Source organism: Cyclopterus lumpus, chromosome 1 (assembly GCF_009769545.1).
Source record: "Cyclopterus lumpus isolate fCycLum1 chromosome 1, fCycLum1.pri, whole genome shotgun sequence".
Taxonomy (NCBI): Eukaryota; Metazoa; Chordata; class Actinopteri; order Perciformes; family Cyclopteridae; genus Cyclopterus; species Cyclopterus lumpus.
The window spans coordinates 14,376,930-14,390,328 of NC_046966.1; the positions used below are offsets into that span (position 1 = coordinate 14,376,930).

The following is a 13,399-nucleotide window of genomic DNA, read 5'->3' on the forward strand; positions in this document are numbered from 1 at the left end:
TAATAATGTTACGCAAATTAGGTTATAACACTATCAAAATGTAGTCTTGCAAAAGTTAGTTTTTGGAGAGAGATTTGAATAGATACAATTGTTTCAAGAAGATGTTTTCACAACATAAAAAAATACAAGCAGAAGAAAAAGAGAGACTGAATATAGCGCCATATTTAGTGTTAGATTATTGGATATTGTTCAGTTATCGCGGACATGTGAAGACTATTTGTACTGTTGAAAACCAAGCCATCGCCTGAGTTGTCCACCTCATTTTAAAATTAACAATATAAGGCATGCCTAGTTAGGTTGTTGGGTAGTTGTAAACCATGCAAGACTAGTGAACTTAAAGTTGATAGTAAAAGTTTAGCTTTTACTTTGTAACATGTAGGGACATTATGTCATTCTCATGGGAGCTCAATTCATGAGGCCTCTGTCAACTAAGGATGAAGCAGTCTGCCCCCACCCACCAGAACCACACAACATGACACAGAACAAAAACAAAAGTAACATCTCTGTTGAGGAACCTCAAAACCATTGTTTAGTTCCCCTGAGACTGCTTGACTTTTTGGATTGTGTTGTGCACATTAAAGAGGGAACACAGTTCAAAGTTTCTGAAACTTTCTCAGTGGCTGCTGAGGATGCTGAAATTGTGCAGACCTGCCACTTGGTTTTTGAGACGGTGTTTGAGATGTTTAAGTGTGAAAAGGAGAGGTGATGTCCTTAAATACACCATGTTGTTTAAGGTATAATACATAAAGCAACAGCCATATGTTAATATAAACACATACATCTACTTTTCAGTGGCAGTGGAGTTTGCAGTATATAAACGGCCTTTATATACTGGCAACTTTTAAATGAACAGGAAATTGTAAAATGGTGAAATATATAGATAGATAGATAGATAGATAGATAGATATAGAGCGAGAGAGATACACACACATGTGCAATGATCCTTCAAATGTGGTTATCAAACACTGACAGATCTGTAATAGAGGCATGATATTTTACAGTTTAACAATAAACTTCCGTTTCCCCTACTATTTGATGAAAGAAACCAAATATTTTAGTAAACAAATGTACATGCACTTTTATTTCAGCTCATTTTGAGAAGTCTTTACTGTCACGCTAGTTTCTCTCCTTTCTACTTGTACTTGTTTTGCTAAAGGCCTTAGGAGCTGAGACCGTAGAGCCTGTTGCCCTGGCTACTAAAACCAGCCGGTCTGTTTCTATACAGATGGGCTGGAAAAACGTACTGTACATGTTAACTGAAATACAGCTGTGGTGTTTGTTCTGTCGGGTGATGCGGTGACTTGTAAACGTCAAAGAGCTTTGAGTAAGGAAAAGTCTGCTAGCTGTCTTTTGTCTCTGTATTGACCCTGATAAAATATGACACATACCCTGAATGAAGATGTTGGCCCTATGACCCACCCCTATGTTGCACTATGCATTTTTATCATGGGAGGCTACTCAGAAAACACGATTGTATCGTGTGTCCATAATAATTTTCAGCAAACAATATATCGGTATCTGCCAATTCATTCTTCTCTGCCTACTTGAGCACAATTTGATCTGTCCTGATTCTATATTCTGCTATTCTTCATGCCATATTAATTTACTCTCATCAATATGTCAACTCAGAAGCTTCTGCTTTTCCCCCCAAACTCTGCTTTTGATTTAACCAAGAAGAAATCCTTTGATGCACAGATTATATACTATAACATGCGTCTTTTCCTCCAGTGTTGAATATTGATAACTTGCTTATTTCGATTACTTAATTTTGGAATGGAAATGTGTGTGTGTGTGGTGAATAATAAAATTACGTTTTGTTTGTTAGCTCCAGATTGAACAAGAGTGGTTTTGCTCTGCTATGACTGTCGTGTGTGTGATCGCAGTGTGTTTACACTCTGTGTTTTCTTGACAGATCCTCTGTCGATGAGTCCACAGAAAGCCCTGGAGACCATCGGGGCCAATCTGCAGAAGCAGTATGAAAACTGGCAACCCAGGGTGAGTGGGTTCATATGAACCAGCCTCCCTCCTTTTTTAGCATGTGTTTATAATGTGACACAGACCCACTAACTCATTCACACCACTGTATGATGCATACTGAGTATTATCAAATAAGGCTTCCAATAAAATTAAATGCATTTCAAGACATGACCTTGGTCATATCATATTACTTCCATTATGCCAGTCTCATGGCTTTCAACAATGTTTCAGAAATAGTTTTCTAGATGTTGGCAGACTATCCGGAGTATTCGTTTTTGCCAACTCTGTGTGAACCTTACTAATGGTAGTCACCCTTCCCAGTACTTTATACAGTAGCGTCTATCGATTCTAACTGTGTTTTTTGGATATTACTTCAAAAGCATCTGTTTCTAGTCTTTGTGTTCACGTTTTACAAACACAATCCAGTGCAGATCATTCCAAGTAATGCTGTGAGAACTTGGCAGATACAACATTGATGTATGTGAGAAAGAAAAGTCAGTGACTGCAGCTGTCTTGGTAACTCTGTGGTGGCTTCCCTGTGTTAACCTTTAAGCATTTTAATATGTAATAGGGTAAATGGGTTTATTATAGATATTCAATTGTTTAATGTACTTCTTTTATGCATTCTAAGAGAAACAGCGATGGAAGTTAAATTAAATCACACTAAACGTCAGCAAATGGGAGGAGAGGAGAAAAACGCTTCCGATCTGGCGCATCCGATCACAAAAGTCACATTGAAAAGTGTGACCACTACCGTTGTCCCACTGGCTCCTCAAATTCCAGAAGTTTCTAGCCGAATGAGTGCTTGGCAGTCACACATGTCAGGGATTGTAACAAACAGCAGGAAGACCTCACACACTTTACTGAAGGTACAAGCTCCTAAGTGAACGTGGAAGTTACCACTTGAGGATCCCCCATGAGCACATTAGCATTTAGTATTTAAGCAAACACTTGAAATCTGATCCAAATCTGTTGTTGCATGTGCAGATATTGGAATAAAATTTCAAACCATCTGCGAATATGTTTTAAATCCGGTCAGCAAGGATAGCATTTAATCATGACTTTTTATTCTGTTGTGACTTTGTAACACAATATTGGTATTAGATTTCTGAAAAAATACAAAATAGAACGTCAAATCTCGCCTGTATGTGGGACAGGTTGAAGAGGATGAAGGGTACTTTTAATGCAAGGTGTAGAGGCAGAGCTGAAAGGGAAAAAGATACATGTTGGTAAGATAAGATAAGATAAGATAATCCTTTATTAGTCCCTCAGTGGGGAAATTACAGGATTACAGTAATAAGTAAAACAAGTAGTATAACAGAATTAAGATAAAAGAGTAAAAAAACAAGAAGAATATTATATATATAGACGGAGTAGAAATAGAATAAAGTGTATAAAATAAATGTAAAAAAAAAAATACAAAAAAATGGTGAGGACAACTGTAGCGCCATCGTGGATATCATGTTGCTTGGAACTGCAGAACCCTACACGGCCATTTAAAAATGTCTATAATGAGGATGTGAAAGTAAAATATTTGGTAAGATAGTACAGAAGTAAAACATGAGGTAAAGGAATAGACGTCCCTGGAGAGAGCAGCCAAAGGAACGTAGGCTTGCTTGACCCTGGAGGTCAGCGCTAAACGGTGATGGGACGAGGAGGAAGAGTGGGAGGGTGAGAAAGCTGGTCCTTTTTTCAGCCTGAGGATTCACAGCTCTGCAGCATCTCACCACAGAGCTGTATTCGCCAACACCCCTTACATAAACTGATGACAAAGCAATCAATTACACAGCAGCTATTTACCTGCTTTGCCAGCGCAACGATAAATGCTGTTACAAGTTACTTTTGGATGGGTGGAGTTGCTAAACATTAGATTTAAGATTAAATGTAAAATCTATTTAGTCACATTTTTCTTGTGTTGGTTAAGCCGTGCCATTTCTGTAACTCATGGCCAGAAAACACAGTGAAAGGCAAACAGTCTTGGCTATTGTCCATTCATTTTCTTTACCAACATTAATATATCTACATCTTGTTGGCTTGAAGCTGAGAGCGCTCACAGCAGATTGCAGATTGTCCAACATACTGTCCAGCAGCTTCTGTGATAAGTCCCAACATTAATTAGCTCAGTAAACCGCATACAGCTCATCTACATAACACCAGAAGTTCTGTTATTGACCTTTTTTAGGAGATTGTTATTGGTCCCAATCACAGCATGACATGGTAATGTTATATGGCTATCCGTTCATAGCGTTGATTGCAGTCAGTGTATCAATTTATCAATACATGTTCTGTTTGAAGTGCTTAAGATGTTTATTATAAACAAAACTGTTTTTGATACTTAAGTTTTTTATTTTTTAACAAACAGCCATACAGTGTGTTTGGATTCTGTGATTGTCTCTCTATACAGTCGTTTTTATCGTGGCGGAGGACGCCGTTACTCCGTGGGATTCCAATTGCGTTCCCACACATGTCCTCACAGCCCACAGTTTGCTTGGCTGTGCAGAAACAGATATCTTTTTACACTTTTATTTAATGATTCAGCCTAACTCAACAAAACAATATAAAGACTGCAAACAACTATGAAAAAAAATATATATACAAAAATAAGTGTGGGAGTAACGGGCCATTTATATATTTGATAGATATGACAGAACAAGCCTATCATAATCCAGTGGATCCTTTATATCACTAATAGACGATATGTCTGTGATTATACTGATAGCACTTTGTAGTTTAACTTTATTGAAGAAATTGTACTTGCTTGATTCTTGTTGTTCTGAGTTTGGACTCATGGTTTAATGCACTTATTGTAAGTCGCTTTGGATAAAAGCGTCAGCTAAAAATGACATGTAATATACTGTAAAGTTTCAAGAAACAGGCCAAAAAATCAAATATTAATCAAATAAAACAATATTAATCTAATACAAGAAAGTTATTAGCACTCCTAGTGTCCATTTATGAATGACATTAGCAATCAAGATGCTGGAAAGGATAGATTCCACACATAATTATTGAAGTGAAACTAGTTACTCTTTATGACATTTTTGAAGAGATACAAAAGTTGAACCTAAATTTGAAGATGGATCATAACTTCTTTGATCTCTTGTGTTAAAGTAGGAGGGCAGGCAGGACATTGTCGGCATTCTTATTTCAACACAACTTAATGCAGCTTTGAAAAGGACACCCATGATCTCACCCAGCCTTAATGCTACCACTCACACACCTACACCTAGACCTACACCTACAACTACCTCATGGGCAGTTTAAGCCGGAGCAGGTTAGGATTTGTTTGCCAGCATGGTGGTCATTGCTTTGTAATGAAAGCCAGATGTATTCAATCTCTCACTGACATACTGCTTATTGGCATCATATTCTATTTTAAAATGATGTTGTGTATGTGGTTGCATTTGTGTTTGCAAGATGTGACTACAAATTAATGATCACGTTGCACATGCTGGTCAGATGGCAACATGTGGTTCAGTTGAAATCAGAATCAGAAACCGTTTATTGCCAGGAATGTTTACACAAACGAGGAATGTAAACAAACAAAGAAAACTTGCCAAACTGGTTCTATAAAACATAAAAACCAACACACATCCACTAATTTGTACAAACGTTGGATTTTTATATCTGTGATTCAGACCACTTGCTCTATCCATAAAGCAAAGATGCTCCGGTTTGCTCTTCGCATAGCACATACATTGTCTACCTTTTTTAAATTAAGGGCCATTTTATAATTAAAGTGGCACATTTGGTGAGGTTGCATCGGAGTAGTTTTAAGAGTACAGCACAGTAACGCATCGATACTCGATATCCTGGTATTGGTACATCCCCATTTCAGTGTGTATAAATCCCTCATTCACTTGTTATTGTCAACATTGTTGTTGTTGTTGTTGTCCAAAGACAGACTTTACTCTGCTGACTGCTCTTATCGAGAGCGGCTCGATGGTGTTACATTATATCCCAGACTGTATTCAACCTTTGACTGCTTTTGTTTCACACAGACACATCAACAAAGACAAGAAGCTATTGAGATGCTTCTCTTTGAGCTTTCCCTCTCAACATGCCTCCTCTGCTCTCTGATTCTCTTTCAAGCTTGGCTTGTTCTCTTTCATTTTCTCTCTACATGTCACCCTTTTTTCTTCTTCTCCCCTTTCAGCTTTTAGTTTTATGTGTTGGTTTAAAATTCTGACATCTTGACCGGCTAGATGTTTGGCAGTCACTGAGATGAAAAGCAGCGTGCTAGTCTTGTCAAATGGTCATTTCAAAGTCACGCAGTAGTTGCTGAACATGTTTTAGTTGTCAGACAGGTTTACACCACAGTTCTTGCCAGTAGAACACTCATTTCTCCTTTGGTCTTTCTTTTTCTGTATTTATCTGGTGTCCTCTGTCTCTCTGAATCTAACTCTCCTTTCTGGCTGCAGCTAGTGAACCCCTTCTGCACACTTCATTAACTGGCTCTGCATTATGTATCAGTGAGCTGCAGCTTAAACACGTTGCTACTGATTAGCTTCTCGGTCTTCTCTTATCTCCCTGGAAACACTTCACAGCGGAGGAAGAGTGCAGAATTTCTGTGTAGTTGGTAAAAATGAAATGCATACTTTCAGCTTGTATAATGTAACGCAACATACATAAGGATACTGAGAGGCCATGACGCTTCTCACTGTTCCTCAATAATGACGTGATGAACATAAGTCTCTGGGACAGCTGATGTGTCAACTGATGTCCAAAACAGTTACAAATGCCACACGCATCATAGTAACACATATTATTTAAGGGTCTAAGGACAGAGGGTACAGATTGTAAAGCCCCCATGAGGCACATTTGTAAAAATAATAATTTACCATGCCTGTACTCGATGACAGAAATAAGGATTATTGATTGAAGTCTGTACATCAGGTGGAAAAAGTCATGTGAGGATAACAATGTGTGGTCTTGTGCAGCTATTCTTTGACCAGAAATAGAAAAATGTGGCTTAGTCACATCGAGTGTGCTGACAGAGCATAACAACTTGGAGTAGGAGTGAGTAGCACACATTGTCTGCAATTTAGGTTAGAATACAAAGAAGATTGGCGAATTGATGTGAATCATTTTCACACATTCTTATTTCTGTTATTAATTTTGAATAATAAAAAGAATATCCTGGCTGATTTAGTAAAAAATAAGTGGATCTTTTGGTTGTTATAGAGTGCCACACTTCAAAGTCTTAAAGTCAATAACCAACGCCACACTACCCACTACATTATTCCCTCGGGGGACCCCTCATAGTTGCCAAATCATTTGAATCCGATTTGAGTTTAATTGATGACCAGTGTGTGCGGAAAGCTGCGGAGTGAATAATGCAATGCAGAAACGGTCTTAATGATCTCCCCTAACTGCTCCTCGTGCCCTGAGTCCAATAGGAGCCACAGAGAAAACCATTAGCCCAGTGGAAGACTTATGGACAGCCCACCAATATATCGATAAAGAATGTGCCTTTGTGGGGCGCTACAGGTTAACGGTGCCATATGCTTGTGTGTGCCATATGAGAGGGAGATTATTGATCATGATTGCTGATCACCTCGTAAATATCCCACTAAACTATTGTTTGGATGCCTCAAGCCGTGTTGAGGCGCCCTGAATATGAGCCATTAACTCTCCGAGGTACAAAAGCACACTATTCTTGGAATCCTGGAAAATTCTGATTCATAAGTGTGTATGTTGCTACACATTGTTCCCTACTACTACTACTACTACTACTACTACTACTACTATTACTACTACTGCTACTAAACAGACCAAAGACTACCAATATTACTTTTAACACGACAAGGAGAGTGTGGTAAAGCCTGATTCTGGACAGTAAGAGATCCCTTTGGTGCTAGCTTCACAGCAGTCAGCTAGTTTGCTAATTCCAACATGCTACATGTTTCACAAAAGATGTGCCGAACGGCCAGCTGGTTGCCAATGGTCTCTGGAGCTGCTGGGTTGAATGGATTTCACAGGCTTATTGAAAACCAAACAAGGTGATAAAGATATCATTAATAATGTATAACATGGTAACTGAATGACAGTAATGGTAATGTCAATGATAACATTAATAATGACTCCATTCTATTAAGGTGAGCTAGTTCCATTTCCTTGCTATTTGTGCACAAAGGAATGTAATTAATCACTCTTTGCCATGCTGCTGTGTCCACAGTGACTCACCTCTTTGGGTCTGCAATCAGCCAGATAAAGTCTCTGTCTAATGTTATTATTATATCCTGACGCTGTGCTCGTATGTTGAAGACCTTATTATATCTGTGTATGTGTTGGCATGGATCTTGTGGAGATCAGGAGGGGACAACACAGGAGGCCAGGATGTGACTCAGCAGATGGAGCTTAAAGATTCACCACCTACAATTAATTTATAATTAATTTTACTCTAGCGATGTGTAAAAATGTGTGGCTTCTAGACTGCAACTGTGTGCATTGTTATGTTGAAGGACAAAGGTGCAAATTGGAGGCGGTTCCAATCAGAATCTGACCTTCTCAATTTAAACTGTAGAAGAGCAGGGTGTCCTCGATGACACAAATTCCCCGTCCCTGCAGACATTTTTGTGTCTTTGCTAGTCTAATTCACTTCACCCCAGTCAACCTGCTTTACCGTCTATGCACTGATCATCCAGAGCTGCATGTTCTGCATGTTTCTGTTCTTTATTTTTAACATGGGTTTACCCAGCCAGCCTTTGATGCAATTTGACATTCAAATTCTCTTTTCTTCTATGCTTTGAGTTCAAATGTCTCTCAAAACTGTCCAGTCGCCAGGCTACCGGCCAATGAAACTGTTAATAGTTTTCTAGTTCCATTCACAAAGATTTGGCACAGCTTTCTTTTGAGATTATGAAAAGTCATATGGTGGTGTATTTAACTTTCAACATCAAGGTGAAACTTGATGTTGAAATAAGGGGTTGTCATTAAAATGAGAATAGCTGGTCCACCTTAAAGGTCAGTACACCTTCAGTGCGCCGTAGCCAATGTTGTTGTTAAATTTGGGGCTAACCTCCTTCACTTTAATCAGCAGTTGGCAAGCAAAACACAGGAACCTTGGCTTGGGTCTTGAGGAGGATTAGCATTTACTGAATCAAGAAATAGCCTAAACTGTACTCTGACAATGAGCGATTGAAACAATATGGCTGTACTTGTGGTCACTGTGAACATTTGCCCTGTAAAGGAACTGATTAGTACACTCAGGTGTGTGACTTGTCCTCATTCTCTGCCTAATAACCACTGAGCTAACTGTTACACGTACAGTATAGATGAATGCACATGTTATGCACCTGGATAGATTCTAAATTCCTATATGTTATCATAAAAAGTAAGTATGATACCTTCATATAGCCACTGTTACACAACAAAGGAGACGGCAGTTAAATAATAAATAAATGCATCGCTTCAATAAACTGTCCAAACTTATTGTCTGGTTAGCAACTAGCTAACCATTATAACATCAGCTGGCTTGGTAGGATATTGTGACTGACTAGTGCTAGAGGGTTTAATAAATGATTAGCATATTAGTGGTCAGCTCAACAGCTACAGTAGTTAGTTGACTCCCCCGTGGTCACTGTCATCAGGCCTCTGACACCACCTATTTCACAAGGGCATGTGGAGGAATTTTGCCATGCCACTTTCTAGGGACGACTAGCAATTCTCTCGTGAGAACCCCAGGTTCCCATTGCCAACAAAGGATCTTATAATAGGGAGTAATATCCATGCTGCGGCTGCACGGACATACAAGAGCCTGTGTAATCATTAACTATGACACTGAGTGTAGTGTATGTATACAGCAGTGGCGAGCGGGATGGGATGTTAGTCACAGTTGTTCTTGTTTTTGACGTGAGAAAGATTTGAGAAGTAGCTTCTGCTACTCCTGAACAGCGTGGCTAATGAAGTAATGAGCAGTTTTTTTCAGGAAGCCTGATGTAGATGTGGTATTCTTTATTGCTGTAAACAATGTTTGCTGTCGATGCAACAAATGTGCAGAGGTCTCCTTGTTCTTTTAACGGCAGTTCAAATGATCAGGCTGCACAGATTGATCATTATTATTTCAAAAAGCCTGAAGTGGCTTCAATTAAAGAGGGAGTTCTTCCAATTATGCATTTAAGATTGTGAGATCAGTCTTTGCGTCCTACTTTAGTGCAGAATAGAAAGTCTTCATGTCACAACACTGAGACATGGCACTGTTGTTCAGCTGCTACCCAGAATCCTTCACTCCAAATTATCTCCCACTGTAAGTCAACTCGACTATCCTTCTTCTGGATTTACAAGAAAACTCCACCAGATACTTTTAGGACACAGGTCAGTTGGTTCCCATAGTTAAAAAGGCATACATACCGGTTATGGAATCTATGGACTGGAAATAGCAAGGCCCTCCTGATAACATATGCGATAACATTGATTTCTAAGGTGCCGATTCAATATCTATTGAATTTATATATGCATTTTGATATCAAGGGTTTTTTGAGTGGTATTTTTTAATCTTTGAAACAGGCAAACACATTTTCATTATGGGATAGAAAAGAAAACTGCAGATGAACTATTGAAATGTTGAATAGGCTCTGACTCACTTGACAGAATAAAATACACTGGTGAAAAGCTTTCCTTCAGTCTTTTTTCATTCTGTAATACTGTCATGCATGGCCTTGATTTTCCAGACTCCCCACAGTAGCTTATATAAAGTTGTGCTCAGACTACAGGAGTTTTTAAATCACAGTTTTAAAATGAAAACTAGTTGCTGCCCATTGGTGTTGATGGTAAACGATACCCAAATAAGAAGGCGGACGGTTATCCCAGTAGTTATGACGTTATGTTGCATCCACTGTATTATATCTATGTAGCAATGCACCGCCTCACATGATCTCGTGGGATGCAGATGTAAAAACCAATGGAGACTTAGGTGGTACAACAACTTGTGAGAGTAATGCATTGCAGTGAGAGAAAAAAACAAAGCAAAGGGCTCAGCGAGTCTAGTTGAGACAATGTGTGCAGAGATGAGGTCAACACGAGTTGTCTATTCTTCAGAGAGAACTGGAGGTGAGACTTGAACTGTCGGCGTAAATATTTTGTCAATATTTAGTATGCTAGCCTCAAGGGCTAGTACGTGTACTGTTGCTTGGCAACACTGTCAGCTGCTCTGGCTTGTCTTGTCAGGTTTAGAATGCTTTACAGCAGCCCCAATGAGTCTGCATCAGTTTGGGAGGATTAAGACTGGATCTGTAAACTCCTCAAATTACCAGGTGATCTGGGCCAACCATCGCGACCGACTAAAATTGCAGACCTGATTTCTCCTCTGTGTGGTAGGGGGAGGGGGATCTGGGATAAATCGTCCCGCAAACTCTTGTAGTTTGTGCTTGCTTAAGCCTTCTTCTTTGCAACCTTTCCATGACAGCGTGCCTGTAGTTATGCCTATACTGGACATTATGCTGATTTTGTACCTAATTAAATGTGTTCACACCAAAGAAACGGCACCCTGCTGAAGAGCTCAAGTCTGTGAACCATATTAGACCTTGTTTTAACCTAAGAGTCAGGAAAATCCTCCCAAAACCATAAAGCCCAGCCATGCAGAGTTTTACAGGGTTTCTTTCTTCTTCCCTGTCCCTCGGCTTCATTAAAAAGAAGGGAGAGTCTTTTTAGGATTAGAGGGGTTTGTAGACTGCCATTGGCAGTGGACAATTGATCATTATACATCTTCTCTGCACTCCACTTCCCCATCTTCTATCTCATTTTCTCATTGTGCTTTTCTTTTAGGCCATGTACCCACTGGAACTCATCTTTCCTCGCTTTTCCATTTTCTTTTTCTGTGCCATCTTTTATTCTATGTGGAACAGGGACGGGGCCTACAAGTATTTAAAAAAGTAAAACATGAAGTTAAGAAATCTCAGATGGGAAATGTCCATGTGTAAAATAAGAAAAGCAAACAACATATTTCACAAAGTATTATAAAATATTATTTGGTTTGACCCACAAAAAAAACAGATTGGTTTCTGACACCAATAAAACATAGATATTAAACATGCAGACAGTGATACGTGGGTTGTGTGCGCATGCACTTTTAAGTAAAGTAGATAAAAAGTACATGTTTAGCATTACAAGAGGTTAATTCACCACTTTTCATATTTTGTTTGTCAACATTACACGACTCTCATGTTGTCTCAGGGCCGTGACCGAACCAATGCATGGCTGGTCAGTGGCAGCTTCACTAAACTGTTTAACTACACAATTATTTAGAGAGAATACTTATTTATTATTTTAGAAGGGGTTGTCCTTTCCAATAGACGTAACACTCAAATGTTATATGATACTTATAATTCCAATAATTACCAGAGGATTTTTAGTCAAATTATTAATATTGAACAATCAGTGTTCGTTTTGTGATCGAAGATTTTTAAACGTATTCGTTGTCATTTTATTTCATGACTAAATTGTAACCATAAAATAAATGAAAACTTGATTGACAACAAGAGAATACTGTAATTTCTGTGTTTTTTTAACAATCAATAAGCAGGATAGATATAACATGACACCATCATTTGATAATTCAGTAACACGTTCTCAGCCTAGATGACTCAACACATGGGACTATCTATCTATCTATCTATCTATCTATCTATCTATCTATCTATCTATCTATCTATCTATCTATCTATCTATCTATCTATCTATCTATCTATCTATCTATCTATCTATCTATCTATCTATCTATCTATCTATCTATCTATCTATCTATCTATCTCACAAAAAGCTGAAACTTCAATCCAACAATTGAAGTCACAATTTACAAGACTAATCCAACATTTTAAATTGGTGTCAAAATTAACCCTGGTTTCAATTTTAAATGATGTAATCATGCTAAATTGTTTAAAAGTTATATTGAGTGAATTACAAGTAATTGCTGGCTTCCAGAGATCATAACGGCCACACTAATGATCTAAGTTGCCTGACCTTAGCAACCGACCATCTTTCCCATGCTTTATCGACATATCCATTTTCAAACTGCACTTAACTTGTGTCAGATTGGCAGTCTTGTTGCTTCAATTCTGTGAGAAGTTCAGCTTCAGCTCTTCCAAAGCTGTGTGTGTGTGTGTGTGTGTGTGTGTGTGTGTGTGTGTGTGTGTGTGTGTGTGTGTGTGTGTGTGTGTGTGTGTGTGTGTGTGTGTGTGTGTGTGTGTGTGTGTGTGTGTGTGTGTGTGTGTGTGTGTGTGTGTGTGTGTGTGTGTGTGTGTGTGTGTGTGTGTGTGTGTGTGTGTGTGTGTGTGTGTGTGTGTGTGTGTGTGATACAGTTTCTATTTCTCATCACACGAGATCATACCAAAAAGAAACTACATGTAATGTGTGCTACCCTGTGTGTGAGTCCTAACTGCTCTTCCAACTTCTGTTCTGGTGTTGAGGTATAAATAAAATATAT

The 13,399-nt window shown here is 38.7% G+C and overlaps 1 protein-coding gene across 4 annotated transcripts in view; it reads left to right on the forward strand.

Moving 5' to 3' along the window:
- Positions 1–13,399, forward strand: part of rptor (regulatory associated protein of MTOR, complex 1) — a 124,151-nt gene that overhangs the window by 13,404 nt on the left and 97,348 nt on the right. For all 4 annotated transcript variants that reach the window (XM_034534839.1, XM_034534857.1, XM_034534848.1 and 1 more), the window contains exon 4: positions 1,913–1,995. In XM_034534839.1, coding sequence (XP_034390730.1) covers positions 1,913–1,995 — 83 coding nt within the window. The remainder of the gene's footprint in view (positions 1–1,912; positions 1,996–13,399) is intronic.